General features: G+C 35.7%; 1 protein-coding gene across 1 annotated transcript; it reads right to left on the minus strand.

Moving 5' to 3' along the window:
- Window positions 1–497: 497 nt before the first annotated feature.
- On the minus strand, window positions 498–17,466 carry LOC100786284 (mitogen-activated protein kinase kinase 6). Its single transcript, XM_003535840.5, has 8 exons — window positions 17,265–17,466; window positions 16,830–16,914; window positions 3,217–3,351; window positions 2,435–2,659; window positions 2,136–2,318; window positions 1,740–1,963; window positions 1,168–1,213; window positions 498–752 (listed from the first exon to the last, which is right to left on the minus strand). The coding sequence occupies exons 1-8, from the start codon at window positions 17,342–17,344 to the stop codon at window positions 660–662; spliced, it is 1,071 nt and encodes a 356-aa protein (XP_003535888.1). The 5' UTR covers window positions 17,345–17,466; the 3' UTR covers window positions 498–659.
- Window positions 17,467–20,977: the final 3,511 nt, after the last annotated feature.

The raw sequence follows: 20,977 nt of genomic DNA on the forward strand, positions 1-20,977 counted from the left end.
TAAAGATTAAATGCTCAATTTTGAACACCATCATTCCTAAGTGTCTACTACCACATTTAGCATCATATGTATTTATTATGTCAATGTCACATATATTCCATTATTAATAACAATAACTAGATCATTAAAGTGTTAATGACAATAATCAAAATCTTTAACTTTCATGTAAATATATACAACAAATATTAATAAGGCGTTAATCTAAGTGATATTGGATTTAATCTTTCTAAATAAGGTTTTGGATTCAAATCTTGTAGGTGAAAAAAATATATAAGAAAAAACCTGATAAAAGATGGTCGGTCAAATTTCTAACAAAAATTAATCATCAATATAATTGATATATTTAATTTATATATATATATAGACACACACCGGGGTCCTATATTTTTTACCGTAGTTGTGGGAAGTGATTGTGTCAGACTAGAGAAATTTCATAGCTAAAGAGAATAATATCAAATAAAATGATTAAGTTTTTCTTAATACAAACAAGAAACAACTTTTATACAAATCAGTTTTCATAAAACTGTAATAAAGTCACCAAACTTAGGACTGATACCGGTATAATCATATCTAATATAGCATAACTGACAAGAAATTTCCTTGTTCCATCACCAAGAGTTGTGGCTGTCTAGTACAAATTTTACACTCTATTGTAAAAATTATCTCGGAAAGTTTACAGGAGGTTCCAAGCCACCTACCAAAATCCCAAGATCTAGATCTTTATCTTCAAACTTTTTTATGAAAGGATGATCCTGGAAGTACAATGAGATTAGATGAAACAACTATTAGGAATTTTAACAAAATGACTTGTACTTTGATCCCTTACCATCATCATTTCTCAAATTTAATCCTTCTTTTTTTTTTTTCAAATTGAATCCGGCCACTATTTTAATTGAGCAATTTTTGTTTATCCGTTAACTTGGCATCCGCTATTTAACAAGAAATGCTAACACGACACTTTCACGCTAGCAATTCCATTATATATTGGACGTCAAGTTAACATATGAATCAAAATTACACAATTAAAATAGTGAAGTGATCAAATTTTTCAAAAGAAAAAATGGGAGGACCATACTTGAGAAGTGGCAATTGTAAGAAGACTAAAAAGTGAAATTTAAGACTAACAAAATCGAAGATAAACAATAAAAACAGCATTACGTCACTAACCAGTAGCTCCAATGATGTTAATCTATCCCGAGGATCCTTTTGGATGCTGTAATTAAACCAAGGAATGAACTTAATTAGAAATAAAACAAAACGGAACATGTTAAAAATTTAAAACAATTTTGTTGATACTGGGTTACATATAGCAAACAAATCAAACAGTAACTACAGCAGAAAACTAGACAACAGAAATAAAACAGGTACAAACTACATGCACAAACATTAGGACTTAGGTTTCAAAACTGCACAAACGTGCAAAAGATAATCAATGTGACATGTTTATTTGAACGTGTTAAAATTTATTTAATAAGCAAATTTCTCATACACTTATAAAGCTAAAAGTGCAACCAGGCAAGTGGTCAAAACACAAAAGTCAGGCAAGTGCCATGCTTTATATACACTTCAGCACTATATTGTTAGATTTCAACTTAAAACCAATTGATACTAAATGAAGTTACTCAACAGATCTATAAGCTACACCCCAAGAATTGAGAGGCGATATGGGACTTCCTAACACATTTATGTTTTCTACCTTTGTTGATTTTGAATCTAAGTAAAAAGAAATAAAAAATTACCAGGATGACACGAATGTACAGAACTCAGGGGAGAACTGATCGGGTGGAGCAGAAGGTGGGGGGCTTTCCACAATTGCTGCCAGAAGCTCATAAAAACTAGGCCAGCTTTGCTGATCTTCAGACTGTATATAAGGAAACCGTCCTATGGCACACTCAAGCACTACCATACCCAAACTCCAGATGTCACTGCTATAATCATAAGTACTCCCACTGATTCTTTCTGGCTAAACAAGGAAATCAACAAAACATACTAATATTAATCATCATAACAATTACCGTATGGTTGTAAACTCAAAAATCCAGAGAAAAAGAGGAGAAGGAGACTTAAATTTGATTAGAAACACGAAGCAGTTTCCGGTAATATGGAACAGGATTAAATAAGGAAAAGTTACACACCGACATGTAATTGTAAGTTCCAACAAATGTATCTCTTTGGCCCATTGAGCTTGCCAGCATAGCACTAACACCAAAATCAGTAATCTTCACCTCCCCTTTGTGATTAACTAACAGATTGGATGGTTTAATGTCCCTGTGTATTACATGCCTTTCATTGTGCAGGTAAACAAGGCCTTGCAATACCTGAAATATGCAAGTGAATAAATTATAAAGGAAACAAAATGGCCTCCGACTATTGCCACTTGGAAGGACTAGAATCTGCCAATTTCAACAAAAAATTAAAGTATGGTCCAGCATACCTGCTTACAAACCACAGCAAGATATGGTTCCAGAATTGTTTTAACTTGTTTGATTACATCTGCTAGAGAACCACGATCCATGTATTCTAACACAAGAGATATTACTCCATTATGATAGAATGAGTGATAGCAAACTACAACATGTGGACACTGTGACGCTTGATTTATTTTCAGTTCCTGAACAATCTGTTTTCGAATATCCTCTTGTATATTCATCTGAATAACCTGCGATAAGTCCAAAGATGTTTCCCCGTCATACAAAATAAAAAAAAAAGAATTCAATTCATAATGCTGAAAATTATTTTCAAAACAATATGCTTTGTTTTTAAAAGGCAATATTTAAAAGCAGTGCAAGATCACAATGTTAAAGCGTTTCATCAAAGGAGTTGAAACAAAATTAAAGTGGGATACAATCTTCGGCATGCTTGGAAAAATATTCTAAATCACATTTTCAGAAAGTAATTTTCCTGAGTTTACTGAACTCGAACTCCATTTATATATTCTATATAAAAATTAACACATTTATTTATAGTACTTCCTACATGTTCACATATATCCCAAGACATTTGCAACAATTTGTTAAAAGCAACTGGAAAACCAATATCATGGTGTCCTTTTGCATGACTTTATATGTTATTATAGAAAGAAAAGTATGCCAAACTTAAAACAACAGATGAGATGAAAAATATACACAATGTCAAACTTAAAACAAGAGATGAGATGAATAATTGTACAAGCAAATCTACCCATAGAAGCAATTAAAAATACTTATGCATGACAACCTTTAAAGCAAACAATCTTCCAACCCACTTATGGCGAACAAGTTGTACCACACCACCACTGCCTTTTCCAATTACTTTGATGGTCTCAAGATCGTCCAGCAAGAAGTCAAATTCCAGTTCCTTACCATCTGAAGGCTGTTCAAAGAGGTAAACTGTAAGACTTAGATGCTCAAGGCCCAAAAATGAAAACAAAAAAAAAAAAGATTGAAAAATGAATCTGTAAATGATGCATGCAGAATGGTGTGATAAAGTACACTGTTAGAATGTGTACCATGGGCCCAACACGAGAGTATGGATTGGGCTCGATGTGTATCAAGCATAGGAGGTGAAAGAACCAAAAGATTCAAACCTATCATCTAGCCCAATCCATACTGCCCTATTGCGCCCACACTACAAATTCTAACGCGGTATAAGAACCCAGTTTTCTTTCTCTCTTTTTTTTTCTAGTTTTTACTTTTTTTTTAAAAAAAAAAAAAGAATGATCAACAGCCTCATAGTATTCAACATGATTAGCATCCAAAATTATGACAGCCAGTCAAACCCCCAAAAAGTCACTAAATATAATTGAGAACATCTTTGAGAACAAAGACCAAAAGCAATGATATTAGGTACATGAGGTATGCAGGAAATGATGTCCAAAGAGGAAAAGTGGGGCAAAAACTAGCCGTGAGGAGCATTACAGCACAAACTATTGTAGTAAATCAGCAAAGAATTTCCAAGTGATTCAGGCATGTATATAAGAATAGATATCACCCCAAAGCCAAGAATGTTGTTAATGAACACTAAAAAGAATGAGATGAAAATGATGAAAACTCCTGCTTCTTCAGAGAATTTTTGGACACTTGCTATTAATGGCTCAGCAAGAAGAGACAGTATAGCAACTCCCAACACCACATCCTATAACCGTCAACCATGCAGATGCTAAGTTGGTTTGATTCCTTGCTTCTCTTCCATTACCTTTTAGGAGTTTCAACTTTTTCTTGCCAATGATAACACAGGTTCCCTCATATTACATGTGTACAATCTGTTAGTGACAGTTAGAATTAGTTGGAGAGTTTGCTATGATTGATAGGTGGATTTAGTGATAAGTCAGTACTGTATCCTTTTTTGGTGTCATGTCATTTTATGTGAAATATCAGAATTATCACTTTCAATTTCTCTTCTTCACTTTGTTCTTAGTTTACTCGTATGGTATCAGAGCTCCAATTGGAGCTCCGCTGCACATCTTGATCTTCATCTTCAATCATGGTTTGTAAAAATCAGAACAACGATGCTGGCTCAAGCAATCATGGTGCAGTGATAAACGCTCAAATGGATCCCTTTCAGAACCAAAATAGCCCCTATTATGTGGATCCAGGAGAGAATCCCGCTACAGTACTCGTTTATACTCCTCTTAATGGTTCCAATTATCATTCATGGGCCTGTGTGATGCGAAGAGCCATTAGCGGTAAGAACAAGATTCACTTCATTGATGGAAGCATTCCTATGCCTGATAGCTTTTACCCATATTTTGATTTGTGGGAGTGTAACAATAATCTTGTTCATTCTTGGTTGATGGATTCTGTTTCTAGTTCTATTGCACAAAGTATAGTATATATGGATTCAGCGGCAGATGTGTGGAGAGACCTCAAAGAGAGGTTCTCACAAGGGGATCTTGTTTGTATAGCAGAATTACAACAAGAACACTATAGCTTTAGACAAGATTCATTATTTGAACACAAAAGTTCCATTTTAATGGAAAATAATTCACTTAATTGTGGTAAGAGTGGTCACACTGTTGGTGTATGCTATAAGAAGCATGGATTCCCCAACTGGTTACAAAAAGAGTTATAATACAGACAATAATGTGATGATTGAGAAGAATGATAATAAGTTGGAAGAGCCTTCAAATATAAAACAGTTACTGTTGGTCCTTCTCCCACACCATTCACACAGAGTGATTACAAAGCTTTATTTGGACTATTGCAGAAGATGAATTTGCAGAATACTTCTACAGAGGCAGATCATAGCGTGAATCAAATTCATGTGGCCAGAGAAAGAGGAGATGGTCACACTACAAATTCAGGAACAGAAGGTATTTTTTTTTTTTTTTTTGCACAGCAAAAGTATAATATTTATTATAAATAAGGGTCAGTACTAGGTGTACTGAAGTGTACAGCAGATAACATAGGCAGTGAAAAGCCAAGCCCAATTAAAAAAACGAGTACAATAAAGTACAACTGACAAGATATGTCAGACCCCTCTAAGAGAGTTCCTCCTTCAAATTAGTTGACCAATGGTTAAAATGAGTATTAAAACCCTTCTCCATACACCTTAGCCATGACCAAGTATGGAATAAGGCTTCATCCATGACTTTTTCGGGGATGAAGAGCTGGTTATTGAAGACCACGCTGTTTCTGAGATTCCAAATAGTCAAGGACAGTGCTCTCCATAAGGCCTCCCATCTCTTGTCTATGCTTCTTTTCGAATTCCAGTGTGAGAATTGCAGGAAGTGATTCAGTGGTTCTATGGGGAGAGGACCCACTCTATTAACCCATCTCATAGCCTCCCACCAGAGACAGTTGAATAGTGGCTGGCAATTTCCTCTTCAGATTCACATAGAGGGCAGCTATATGAAGGCATCTCCACGTGTCTCCTTCTCAAATTAGCCCTAGTAGGTATCCTGTTTCTGAGTAGTCTCCATGAGAACACAGTTGCTCTTGGAGGGATTTTCAGAGACCAAATGATCTTCGATGCACTGTCCTCAATAACCTCCCTATCAGCTTCCTGCAGCAATGTATAAGTTGACTTTGTAGAGTAAATACCATTAGGGTCGGCTTTCCAAATTAGAGAATCCCTGCTGGACTGATTAATGTGGACATTCTCAAGCTCAGCCAAGAAAGCTGCTACCAAGTCAATCTCATGGTCAAAAAAATTCCTCCTCCATTTTAGCTTCCATTCCCATCTATCTTCGACAAATTCCCCCATTAGATTGATTGTAGAAGACTGCTGACTACTCATTTGATACAGAGTAGGATATTTTTGTTGTAGAGTTAGATTATCACTCAGCCACTTGTCCTTCCAAAAGCTGATTTTATCACCAGAGCCCACCTTCCACTTCAAGTGATTACTAATGGTGTTGCTGTTCTGCTGCTGGAAGACAACCTTGAGATCTTTCCACCAAGGAGAGGATACACTGTTGTTTCTACCAGAAATCAAATCCTTCCATCCACCATATTTAGACAATAAAATTCTGGCCCATGGTTGATTCTGATTATTTGCCAGCTCCCACCCCCATTTGCCAAGCAAAGCCTCATTGAATTTAGTCAAATCTTTAATCCCTAACCCCCCTTTACTCTTAGGGAGGCAAACTGTGTCCCACCTCACCCAAGGGATCTTGTTGGCCTCGTGATGACTTCCCCATAAAAAGTTTCTTTGAATAGAGACAATCTTTTGCACCACATGTTTAAGGATCCTGAAGAAGGACAGCAAATAGATGGGTAAAGCTGTTAAGACTGAATTAATGAGGGTTATTCTACCCCCCATTGGTAGACTTTTTTGCTTCCATTTTGCAAGCTTGGCCTCAAACTTCCTTATAATAGGCTGCCATACAATCCTGCTTTTAGAGCTCACCCCTACTAGAATTCCAAGATAAGAGAAGGGAAATTCCAGTTGACTACAGTTAAGAGAAAGAGTTGCATCCCTACACCAGCCTTCAGATTTACCCAGGCACCCGAATTGGCTTTTATTGTAATTTATCTTAAGACCAGAAACCAACTCAAAGCATCTCAGAATACATCTTAAAACTCTAACATTATCATTAGTGGCAACCCCAAAGAACAAGGTATCATCTTCATATTGTAGTATATTAACTTCCTCTTTTTGCCTTCCCACTTGATAGCTGTTGAAGAGATTCTTAGCTACAGCTGACCTCATCAACCCAGTAAGGCCTTTCACTACTATATTGAAGAGCAAAGGTGCAAGGGGATCACCTTGTCTTAAACCTCTCTTAGGGACAAATTCCTTAGAAGGACTTCCATTAATTAAAATGGATATTGTTGCTGTAGACATACACAACCATTTATCCATTTCCTCCATCTTTCGCAAAAGCCCATCCTCATCAACATATAATCTAGAAAGTCCCAAGAAACCGAATCATATGCCTTTTCAAAATCCACTTTAAAGACCATGCAAGGTTTGTTTCTTGATTTGGCCTCAACTATAGCCTCATTAGCAATCATAACACCATGGAGAATGTGCCTCCCCTTCATAAACACTGTTTGCCTTTCATCAATAAGATGAGGCAGCACAAGGGCCAACCTTTTAGCCAGAATTTTATAGACACAACCTATGAGAGATATGGGTCTATGAAGAGCCCTTGAATAGCATTTTGTCAACTTCTATGATTGATCAATCTATGGAAATATTTAGAGTTGTTGTCCCCTTCTTTTAGCCACTTCACTATAGCCTTTTGTCTCAGCATAGATTCAAATGCATAGGCTGCATTCCAAAGTTGGTCCTGAAGTGATTTCTTAAGGTTGACTTCATCTTGAGATAGAGTTCTGTTGATGAGACCAGCCTCCAAAGCATTCAGCTCCCTTTTTAAATTGTGGACTTTTCTAGCACTGATATCGCCATTAGATAGACTCCACTGCCTTATGCACTCTTTAATGAACTTTATTTTCTGTTTTAGAACAAAACCCCCCCATCCCGGAGGATGATAATTGCCCCATTCAAGTTTCACCAAGTTCTGGAACCCTTTATCCTTTAACCACCAGTCCATAATTCTGAAAGGTTTAGGCCCTCAATCAATGGTTCTAGACTTCAAAAGGATAGAGCAATGGTCAGAGAAGTCCCTTTCCAACACAAATTGGGTAGAGTCTGGCCATTGGGACAGCCACTCATCAGATAGTAAGAACCTGTCCAGTTTGCTCATAGCACTGCCATTAGGTCTACACCAAGTGAATTTTCTCCCAACAGACCTAACCTCCTCTAAGGCCATATCTGAAATCCAAGAGTTAAATTCAGATATGCTTGATGATGTACCCACTGTCTGAGATGAACTTAGTCTCTCTTCTCGGTGCCTTATGGAGTTGAAATCACCCAAGACACACCAAAGGCCTTCTTGATAGGATGATTTCAGCTGCAATAGCTCAGCCCACTGCTCTCTCTTCCCTTGAAGTTCACAGGGAGCATAAACATTAATAATGAAAACCCTCTTATTCTCTTTAATCCACGTGCTTTCCAGCATTATGAAACCTCTCCCCAGCACCCTTCTATCTACCAAGAACGATCCATTATTCCAAATGCATAAAAGTCCTCCAGCAGCATTAGAGGAAGGAACACACTCCCAAGAAACACTGTTGTCACTCCAAAGGTACTGACATAACTTTACATCAACAGATTCCTTTTTGGTTTCTTGAATGCAAAGAATGTCAATGTTGTTTGCCAAGGTCAACTTTCTGATGGCTGACCACTTGACACCACTACCCAGCCCTCTAGAATTGTAGGACAAAATATTCATGAGGCATTAATTTCATTTCCCATCACAGCTGCTGATGTTGAAGAATTTTCTCTGTTATCCATGTCAGTCATCACCTTTACAGCATTGCTTTTGTTCTCTGCAAAAGAGACTCCCAATTCTCTGGCTAAGTCCCTATAAACATCATCCTCATCCTCCATATCTTTTTTATTGAAGCTACTTGAAAGGGAAGGGCTTTGTTGGAGCTGGCCCTGTTTTGGAGACACCAAAGCTTCATCCGAACCACATGAAACAGCACTGTCCTTGTGGTTAATGGGGTTGTCTGCAAAATCCAATGTCTTTGGGTTGATCTCTTTCCCCCTATCCTGAGCCCATTTTTTTGAGCACCCCTTTTTCCTCAAGTAAACCAGCAAGGCACTTACAGGTTTTTTCTGCCGGGCATTTTGCTGGTTCGTTGGAGTTGTGGGTTTGTAAGGGCCCATATTAAGGTTGGGCCCAATTAAGTTCACGTTAGTATCACGTGACTTATTTAAAGAATCCCCCAGAGGTCTGTTGCTATGATTTTGAAAGCTCTCCCCCATATGTCCTTGGTCCAAGACAGCTACCTCCCCTTTTTGGCTCTCCTCTGTGCTGGCCAATAACCCTTGTAAGTTATCTTTCCATTTTTGCATACCTAGACCTGCTGCCCCTGCAGGTTGACTTTCCATTTCCTCGTACCCTGCTCCTGGTAATGTCGGGTGACATTCTTCAAGGTAAGTCTCCTTTCCATTCTCAGCTCCTGGGTGGCTAAGTGCGCTACTAGGTCCACGTGCCCTTTTGCTACGAGCAATACCCAATGGAGTACTGGTACCACTTTGATTGTTGGTTTTTGCCAAGCTTTGTCGGAACGTGGTATCGCCATGCATTTTGGAGGTGGTAGATGGCGGCGAGGTGTCGGTCGGCCACGACTGAAAGGTGTCGGAGTCTTCAACGTCAGAATAGATTTCCTCCGATGACCCCCAAACATTTCGGCGGTGTCGCGCGCATGCTAACCCCGCATTTCAGTTCTCCTCTACGATTGAAATTTTGTGGACGTCTCCGTCTATATGGGCTGTGACCATGTGCTCTACTGTCGATCTCCATGGTGTTCTGACCAGGACCCGTGCTCTATCAAGCCGTTGCATGTCTTCGAAATCATCGTCGACTTCAACCAAATCGCCCACTGCAGCCACGATTTTGCGCAAATTATCAATACTCCACGCAACTAAGGGGATACCCCAGCATTGCACCCAAATCAGCCTATTGCCTGGTTTAGTCTTCGAATTCCATTTTTCCAAGCCGTAGAACGCAGATGTGCCGTGATTGATTTCTTCCCTAATCAGCTCTTGGGCCTTTGTGTCTGAAAGCCCGATACGGAGGACCATGTCGTCTCCGAGATATTTGGGCAATACGTTTGAGCCAAGGATCCAAGAGAGTTCATCGTCTACTCGTTCAAACACCTGTTGTCTCTTCAGTCTTCCTACCCATGTATCTGCGTATCTTTTCTTCACCTCCTCCGAAATCTCGAGTATGATCGAGGAGTGTGTTCTCCCATGCGCCGCCATCAGAGAGGAGGTGCGTCTTCTTCGTTCCTTGTTCTCTGTGTGTGAAGTCACAACCTCCACGTACGACCTCTTCGTGTTTGGATCTGCTGCCACGCTGCGCCTCTGATTACCACCCTCCTTCTGCCACCCGTGTTCGGCTGCGTTTTGTTCTTTTATCTCCTTTCCTCTCCCATACTTTGGGATGTTCACATGCAGTTTGAGACCCCCTACAATAATGTTATCTAACTTTCTTTCCATGTAACTCGCATTTGAGACTCCTTTGTATCTCACAAACCCATACCTCCTTCCTTCTTTGTTTCTCTGTTTAGAGATGAAGATTTCCCTCACGTCCCCCATCTGCTTGAAATGGTACCACAACTCCTTGTCCGATGCATCCTCCGGGAATCTAGTGAAGTAAAACGTCGTGATATCGGCTCTGTCACGCCAGTTTGCTTGATGGTGGTTGCGTTGCTGTCCAGTCTGTCCTTGCCGCTGTCCGTCGTAGTGTTGTTTGGGACCCGCCATCAAATGCTGCCAACCTCTCTGCCTCTCTCTCTTTCGGTTCCTCACGATTGTCCACTCTCTATCTCTGACTGTGTCTCTCTCACTATCTCTCTCACACTCTCTGTCTCTCTCTCTCTCTCATCTCTCACTCTTTTTAGAAGGTATTTCTTATGCTTTATCCTTCTCAAGAAGTCAAGATTTCTGCTTCTTGGCTAGTAGATTCCAGAGCCACAGATCACATTTGTCAATCATTGATAATGTTTGATTCATATGATACAATAAAACCCATTACTCTAAGGTTGCCAAATGGTATTTCAGTCCAATCTAACATAGCAGGGACAGTGAAGATTATGGATGATTTTGTCCTTTTTGATGTGTTTTACTTACCTCATTTCCAGTTCAATCTACACTCTATTTCTAAGTTGGTGAAAGGGGATCAATATCAAGCTATGTTCTCTGATGATTCTTGTACTATACAGGATTCTTCATCGAAGATGATTAGTTTGGCTAAGCTGGAAAATGGTTTGTATTACTTGCATAATGATGGTATGTCTCTTCCTTTAGTGAATAATGTGATTTGTAACTCAAATAGTGTGCCAAAGTCTGCATTATGGTACTTTCGATTTGGAAATGCGTCCTCACACAGATTAGATCCTTGGTGTAAAATCTTTCCTTCAGTCAATGTGAATAAAAATAGTTTGTGATATATGTCACTTTGCTAGGCAAAAACAACTTTCCTTTAAGAGTAGCACTAAGCGAGCTGTTGCAAGTTTTTATCTATACACATGGATATATGAGGACCTTGTTCCCTAGGCTCAGTCCATAATTATAAGCATTTCCTAACCATTGTGGATGATCACAGCAGATTTACTTGGATTGTGATGTTAAAGGGAAAGTAAAAGTTTCTCCATCGATTCAACACTTTGTAGCATCGGTGGAAAAAAAATTTAGTAAATCCCTCAAAGCCATTAGAAATGATAATGGTCCCGAATTCTAGATTCCAGCATTCTTTGGCAACAAGGGGATTCTACATCAAACAAGCTGTGTAGAGACCCCACAACAGAATGGTCGAGTTGAACACAAACATCAAAACTTGCCCAACATAGCACGTACATTGATGATGCAATCTGGATTGCCAAAGAAGCTATGAAGTTATGCAGTGACACATGCATTCTTTCTAATTAATAGGCTGCCTTCCAAGCTTCGTAACAATTGTTGCCTATTGAAGAGACTAGAGGTTGTGAAATGCTTGAGTGCTTAACCCACTCAGCTAATCTATATTTATATAGACTTAGGGAGTAAATACAATGTGAAATTTACAAGAATATTAATGAAGTTCTAGTACCTATGTACATGCATATGAATTCCTAGATACATGAATATGTGACTAACTAGGTACATTAATAACTATTCTTTGTTGGAACAATTACCCATACAATGTGTGGAACAACTACCCATACAATGTGTGTAATTCCAACACTCCCCCTCAAGCTGGAGCATATAAGTCAAATGCTCCAAGCTTGGAACAAATATTTTGAATTTTTGGTCCCCTTAGAGATTTTGTAAAAATGTCTGCTAGTTGATCATTAGAACTAACGAATTCAGTAATAACTTCCTTAGAAAGGACTTTCTCCCAAACAAAATGACAATCTATCTCAATATGTTTAGTTCTCTCATGGAATACTGGATTAGAAGCTAATGTAGGGCTGCCTGATTATCACAACATAGCTTCATTTGTTGAATATTTCCAAACTTCAATTCTTGAAGAAGTTGTTTAATCCAAATCAGCTCACATGTGGCTACAGCCATAGCTCTATATTCAGCCTTTGAACTAGACCTTGCAACAACATTTTGCTTCTTACTCTTCCATGAGACAAGATTTCTTCCAATAGACACACTATATCCTGAAATAGAACGCCTATCAATAGGTGATCCTACCCAATCTGCATCGCAAAATCCAACTATTTGAGTGTTTCCTTTGTCTTCATAGAGTAGTCCTTGTCCTGGGGTCCTTTTAATGTATCTCAAAATTCGAATTACTGCATCCCAATGATCATTATGAGGAGACTGCATGAATTGACTCACCACTCCAAATGCAAAGGAAATATCTGGCCTTGTAATAGTGAGGTAGATAAGCTTCCCAACCAATCTCCGATATCTTTCAGGATCAGAATAAGGCTCCCCCTGATTGGGTAGCAATTTTTGATTTGGATCCATGGGACTATCAATTGGTCTACAATCTGACATACCAATTTCTTTAAGTATGTCTAACACATACTTCCTTTGTGAGATGATAATCCCATCTTTTGACTGAGCAACTTCAATTCCAAGAAAATATTTAAGTTTTCCCAAATCCTTAGTCTGAAAATGACTAAATAAATGTTCCCTTCAGTTGAACAATTTTTCCTTGGTCATTTCCTGTGATGACTATATCATCTACATAGACCACCAAGTAAACACATCTACTCAATGAGGTATGACAATAAAGAACTGAATGGTCTGCTTCACTTCATTTCATCCCAAAAACTTTAACAACTGAGCTGAATTTTCCAAACCAAGCTCGTGGGGATTGTTTAAGTCCATAAAGAGACCTCTGAAGTTTGCAAACCAAGCTAGACTCCCCCTAAGCAACAAATCCCGGTGGTTGCTCCATATAAATCTCCACTTCTAATTCCCCATGTAGGAATGCATTTTTAATATCCAACTGATACAGTGGCCAATGACGAATGGCAGCTATGACAAGAAAGAGTCAAACAAAAGTAATTTTAGCCAAAGGACAGAAAGTATCTCTATAATCTAGGCCATAAATCTGGGTATAACCTTTGGCTACCAATCGAGCTTTGAGGCGATCAATCTGTCCATTGACCCCAACTTTTATAGCATATACCCATCAACAGCCAACAAGTTTCTTGCCTGGGGGAAGAGGAACCAGCTCCCAAGTACCATTATGCTCCAAAGCCTGCATTTCATCAATCATGGCTTGTCGCCATCCTGGATGATCAAGTGCTTCACAAAGATTTTTAGGAAGAGAAACAGAAGATAAAGAGGAAACAAAAGAATGGTACGAAGAAGAGAGACGATGATAACTTAAGAAGTTATAAATAGGATAAGGATTACGTGTAGACCGAATACCTTTCCTAAGAGCAATGGGCAAGTCAAGATTCTCTTTGGGTGGTCCATGGTCAGGTTGTCTGCTGGAGTAGGACATGATTCAGCTGGTCTTTCATTACCTTCAAGTTCTACGTCAGGAATTCGAGGACAACGTCAATATACGATGGGTGATCTTTGAGTCCTGCTCAAGTGGAGGATTGTCAGGAATATCTATGGTAGAATCTACAGTTGACTCTAATTCCTGCAAAGAAGGTGATGGACCAAGATAGAGAATAGGAAAAACTTCTTGAAGAGTATTGGACTCAACCATGGACGCAGCACCAAAATTCGAAAACCACCCTCTTATCTTAAACAATATTATTGCAACCTCTCTAGTTCCTCTCTCACTAAACCCACCACACCATCTCCACTTCACTTGTATATGAATTATGATCACATGTCACATTCACACAAAAGTTATGCATTATCCATCTCTTCCAACATTGAACCAACTTCATTCCATGCTACCAACCAAGTACAGTGTTGGAGTGAAGCTATGCAGCCAGAACTAGATGCCTTCAATGCCAACGATACTTGGACTATCGTTGATCTTCCTCCTAGCATCAAACCCATTGAAAATAAATGGGTCTACAAAATAAAGAGGAAAGCTGATGGATCAATTGAGTGTTACAAGGCCCACTTAGTTGCCAAAGGGTACACTCAAACTGAAGGAGTGGACTACTTTGATACTTTTTCTCCGATGGCAAAGCTCACTACAGTTCGCTTGTGGTTAGCTCTTGCTTCCACCAAGAATTGGTATGTTCATCAATTGGACTTTAACAACGCTTTTCTCCATGGAGAGTTACTTGAAGATGTCTACATGACAATCCCTCAAGGGATTGCATCTCCTGGCCCCAATAAGGCTTGCAAACTCTTAAAGTCATTATATGGCCTCAAACAAGCCAGTAGGAAATGGTATGAGCGTTTATCCACTCTCCTCCTTCAGCTAGGCTTCACTCAAGCTCATGGAGATCACTCTTTATTTGTCCGATGCACTCACAGTTCATTTTCTGCCTTACTTGTTTACGTGGATGGCATTGTTCTGGTTGGTGATTCCATGCACGTTTTCTTTGAGATTAAGGCTGCACTTCATCAACAGTTTGGTATTAAGGACCTTGGCCTCCTTAAGTATTTCCATGGTTCTAAACAAGGAAACTCTCTTTGTCACCACCAGTATTGCCTTGATTTGCTCTCAGATTCTGGTGTCTTAGGCAGCAAGCCAGCAAGCAGTCCTACAGATCCTGGCATGCGACTAGCTGAAGCAGATAGTCCACCATTTCCTGATGTTGTGAGTTATAGGAGGTTAGTGGGTTGGCTGTTATATCTCACTACTACTCGTCCAGATATCTCCCATGATGTACAGAAACTAAGTCATTTTTTGTCCAAACCAACTTTGCTGCATCACAAGGCTGCCCTTCGGATCCTTCGCTACCTCAAGGGATCCCCGGGAAAAGGCTTATTTTTCCCATGATACTATTCTCTTCAGTTGCAAGGCTTTAGTGGTTCTGATTGGGAGGGGGTGCTCCTAACTCCCAGAAATTGATTATTGATCATTGTTTCTTTCTTGGTGATTCTTTGATTAGCTAGCATTCGAAAAAGCAAGGGACAGTTGCTCGATCTTCATCTGAAGCTGAGTATCAAGCTCTTGCTTCTGCCACTTGTGAGCTGCAGTGGCTAGTATTTTTGCTGGAGGACTTGGGAGTCACTTGTACTAAATTGCCAGTTTTGTATTGTGAGAATTGCAGCGCATTACACATAGCCGCCAATCCATTTGGAGATCAATTGCCACATAGTTAGAGAGAAGGTTGCTTAGTGACAGTTAGAATTAGTTGGAGAGTTTGTATGATTGTGTTAGGAAAGAGGACCAAAGTCAACAAATTGTTAGGGAAGAGGATCAAAGTCAGCCACAGATTGATCCAAAACCTTTTTTAGTGTTTCATAGGAGGAAGAAATCCCAAAAGGCCCAATATTAGAACTGTTAAGGAAGTTGAGACAGTTAAGTCAGTTAGGACAGTCAGGAGGAAGCAAGATAAATAGACCCTCTCGAGGGTAGTTGAGGTAGCTAGAATTTTAGTTGAGTTTGACAGGGAAATTCCCTGTGTGAAAGGAAAGGAGAATCCTCCTTTGTTGAATGTTGTTTGTAATTCTCTGATATCAATACAAATTACACTTTCTCTCTGTTCCAATATATCAATTTCTCTTCTGTTAGCTTAGAGCTTTCAGCTTAGCTCCATCTAGTTAAAAGGATTCCTAACAGATTGATAGGCAGATTTAGTGATAAGTCAGTACTATAAATAAGCATTCTCTGTATCATTTCTTGGTATAATATCATTTTGTGTAAAACATCAGAACTATCACTTTCAATTTCTCTCCTTCACTTTGTTCTTAGTTTACTCATATCCCACACTACTGTCAGAAGCAACATGGTCAATCCAAACAACAAACCAACTCCAGTGGAAGCATACTCTCTCCTTGTCACTTGAAAGTTTAGTAACAACAAGAATTAAGGAGTTGGGAAGGGCTCTAAGTATATCAAAGGCACTGGCACCAAAAACACCAGGTCCAAGAATCTAGAAGATTTCACCCCTGGTAGCCAAATATGATTCTCCATGGACCAAGAACTCAAACCAAAATGAGGAAGAGATGGCCAAGAATGTTAATGGAACATGGCAAGAAGCCATACATTTGCTTACACTAATTCTCAGAGGAAGAAGATCCAACTCTTTGGTCTTTGAACATCATCAACCCCATCACAAACAAACAAATCAGAAACGCAGTAAACATACACAAAGTGGAAGCAAATAGAAGGAAACCTAACCAAAACTGAATTTCATCATTGATTGAAGGTATGTAATAATGCAAATTACAGATTCTACAAAAAAAAAATGAATGAATGAAAATTGCAAATAACTGGGAATGTTAGGTAATAGAGCTACCCGTGATTCTTTTTCTTCAGAGATAAGACGCAACCCTTTCTGATTCAAGAGTAGATCTCCATCATGGAATGTTCCACTTGCAGTCCTAATCACAATTTTACAATAACCAAATCAATCAATTTCATAGACATAATAACAACAGAAGTTAAATAGTTTTTTTTTATAAAAAAAAAAAGGAAAGAGAAATCAAAATGTGAACTCTCTTCACTTTTTTTGGATCCTGAAATGGATAGGTTTCCAAAAATCATGATAAGAATACAAAAACCTAAGCTATTGCATGACAAGATATTGTTGAATCCTTTGACCAATGTCCACCCGAGCACATTCTAGAGCAGAGAGAAGCAATGAATTGCGGGAGTGAGGATAAAAACGGAAACTTTATAGGAAAAATCGGAGGGTTGAAGCAAAGAAGATGAAATGGGTTGGTAAACTTACAGGAAAGACGTGATGGGGGTTTCCTGAGCAGGAACCGCGAGCTTCAGCTGCTTCAATGGCGTCTTCGTCTTCATCTTCATCTTCGTGGTTCACTGATTTCGCTGCTCTTCTGCTTTAGGATCACGCTTTAGTTATTCACCGTTTCTCTCTTACACACACAGTAGAGAGATTGAATTATTCGGAAGAAAGTATGAATAAATTCAAACGAAGTGGCCGCGCAAATAAATTATGTATTATTTTTTTATTTTGAATTTTTTTACTCAACTTATTTATTTTGAAATATTACTTGTGAAATTTTAATTGTTTTTTGAGAAAATTATTTATTCTTAGGTAAATTTTATGAGAAAAAATGGATATACAGTAAAAATTTAAATAATTATCTAATCATAATTAAATGATTATATAAAATTATTTTATAAAATTAATTCATATGCATTAAACTCAAATTTTATAGTTTAAAATATTGGTTTAGTTGTATAAAAATTTGACATGTTCCCATTCATATATTTATATTTATATTTACTCTAAGGGAAAGTTTTGCGGTGTATAAAAAGTCTTATCAGCCCAAATGGAATTGTTTGAAGGACGAAAGCTAGCATGAGTAACCTTGGTAGGTCTCGCACAGTGCGAGAGGTTTGCCAGCCGTCCGATGTTTCATTAAAAAAACGGATGGCATGGATTTTCTTTGACTGTCCGGTTAGCAAATTGTAACTGCAATGTTGTACCCACTTTAGCGGCAAGTTTCCGATTTCATGAGGCGTGGGTTCGATCCCACTACTTGCAATTTTTTTACTTTCAAAATTTATTTTGGTTAACAAAAAGAAAAAATATTATTATTATTATTATATTTAGAAATATACATGTAAAAATTGGATAATAATATAAACAATATATAACATAATGTATAATTAATATATATTTTTTATACATTATATTTCATAAACTATATTTTGAATGATAACAAAATAAAAGCATTTGTTGCGATATATTTTTATAGCAAAATATTATAACTATGACCATAGGTATTTTTTTATATATTTATTTTTTGAAAATTCATTGGGGACAAATAATCACATATGTGTTATAAAAGTTATATATAAATAGCTTTGAAAATCACATTTAAAACATAAATAAATTTCACACATAATGTGAAAAACAGAAAAATAAACTTATTAATAAATAATTTTATAACATTTTCACCATATTATTTTTTTCTTTCAATTACATTAATAATTTTATTTCTCTTTTTATTTTTTTCTATCTCATTTTTTATACAAAAATTTATTCCATAAATACAAATTTTCAAAGTTAAAAAAAAAGAGTAGTAGTCAAAGACAATACAACATCTAAAAGATAATTTGAAATAAATAGAAAAAAGAAACTAAATTAAGGAATATTAATTTACATATAGATATTTTTGCATGATATGTAAAAGAAAAATCAGCAAGATAAAAATTTAACACACCATTCATATATATATATATATATATATATATATATATATATATATATATATATATATATATAATGTTCTATTGTACTAAAAATTAAAAAATAAGAGTAAAAGGAAATTAATAACATGAATGAACATTCATAGAATTTTTTTAATTATATCAAATCACATGGTGATCTTATATTTTTAAAGTTATCAATAATGACTTATTTCTAATATTAATTAATGGGAGTGTAATTTGGACAATGATAGTAAAAGATTATATAAGGTGAATGTTTGTTTTAGATTTCAACCTAGTATAGTAATGCAAGGTTTCAATCAACTAAAAAGGAAAAATATCAAATTTAACTATATTGTCTAAACACTTAACAAATATGATCATATGATATGATAGTGGTCAAATTAAATTAAAATGATGATCATAAAAAATTATTTTCTTATTGCTTTTAAATTTTTAGGTTTCAATCTATATCAACTTAATAAAAACATAACAAATTTTATTAAACTGCTTAAACAAATTTCATATATTCCTCACACACTTTTTTATTGTAACATTTTCTGTAAATTATGTCAATAGCGATAGAATAATATTACCTAATCATATATTTCAAACAAACTTGAGTACGTAAATAAAATAATATTTCCAAAGAATATTTTTTCAAATTAAAATATTCAAAAATAATAATTTCTTTGTTAAAATAAATGTCGAAATTAATAATTAATTAATGGTTATGAAAATATTTGAATATGAATTAAACCATTAAATTCCCTAAAATATTATTTAATCATATGTTAATAAGCCTTACTTAAAAGAATGCTTTAAGAAGAAATTAGGAGTAGAACTATGATCCTTGAAATAAGATGCACACCCTTTTATCATTACATCTAAATGTTCATTTGAATATTTGATGCAAACATAGTATTAATATACGTTTTAAATTTTATTTTTTTTAATTTATTATACTTTTTATAAGCTTATATATTATCTTTTAAAATATAATATATCCGATTAAATTCTATTTTCACATGGATTAGAATATATATACTAATATAAGCTTTATTTTTATTTTATATATTATATTTTTATAATCTTATATATTTTTATCACATTATTCAAAATTTATTTTATAAAGCAAATATATAATATAAATTTTATCTTTAATGTATATTTTTTTATATAAATTATAATTTCATAAAATGATAGTATTTTATTATCTTTTTAATATTTATATATGTGATCTAATAATGGTATTTTTTTACCTATATTAAGATATTTTTTTATTTATTATAATAGTATTTTTTATTCATATTTAACTTTACTTAATCACGTACGAAATTTTTTTAAAAGAATTAAATTATAAAAAAAAATATTATCACTAAATCACAAGTATTATTTTAAAAGATAAATATAATATATAAGATAAAAATAAAACTTGTATAAATATACATATTCTAATTTATGTGAAAATAGAATTTAATCTTATATATTATATTTTAAAAGATAATATATAAGATTATAAAAATATAATAAATTAAAAAAGAATAAAATTTGAATTTTGAACTATTTCCGCATAAAACTTATATCAACACTAGATTTTACACTAAATATCCAAATGAGCACTTAGGTGTAGTCGTAAAAGAGTGTTCTTCTTACTTTAAGGATGATAGTTCTAGTTCCTCCTAAAGCATTTTTTAATATTAATCAATTTTCTTGTATAAACGTTCAAAATGCAATTAGGCCTAAGTATAAATTAAATGTTACAATTTAAATTAAGTGATACAAATAAAAAACAAATATTTTGTAAAAATATACCCTATTAAAAATCTTATTGTTAATTTAGTTATTATTGATGTTCTTGATCATTTATCTCCTATGATTAATAAAATTAATTAATACCATTAATTTATTATTAATTAGTAATTAAATAAATATTATATTATATATTTAAGTCTACGTAATTTTATGCTATAAATTACTGAATTCATATATTAATCAGTTATGTTAGTAAAAAAAATTTAAAATCATTGATTTAAATAATTAGTAAAATGTTGAGGCTAGGTATTATGACAGCCTCGATAAGGCAACGATTTATATTGAAAGGAAGGTGGAGCTCAAAGATTACGAGTTCCCTAAAGAGTAGGAAAATTTTGAAACTAGAGGGTGGAACCAATGGAAGAACCCCAAGTGTTTGCAATGGAACCAACTATGTTTTGTAATTATTTTCTTTATCCTTTATTGGATTTTGTGTTGCTTTGGGAT

This window comes from Glycine max, chromosome 10, assembly GCF_000004515.6.
Source record: "Glycine max cultivar Williams 82 chromosome 10, Glycine_max_v4.0, whole genome shotgun sequence".
NCBI lineage: Eukaryota > Viridiplantae > Streptophyta > Magnoliopsida > Fabales > Fabaceae > Glycine > Glycine max.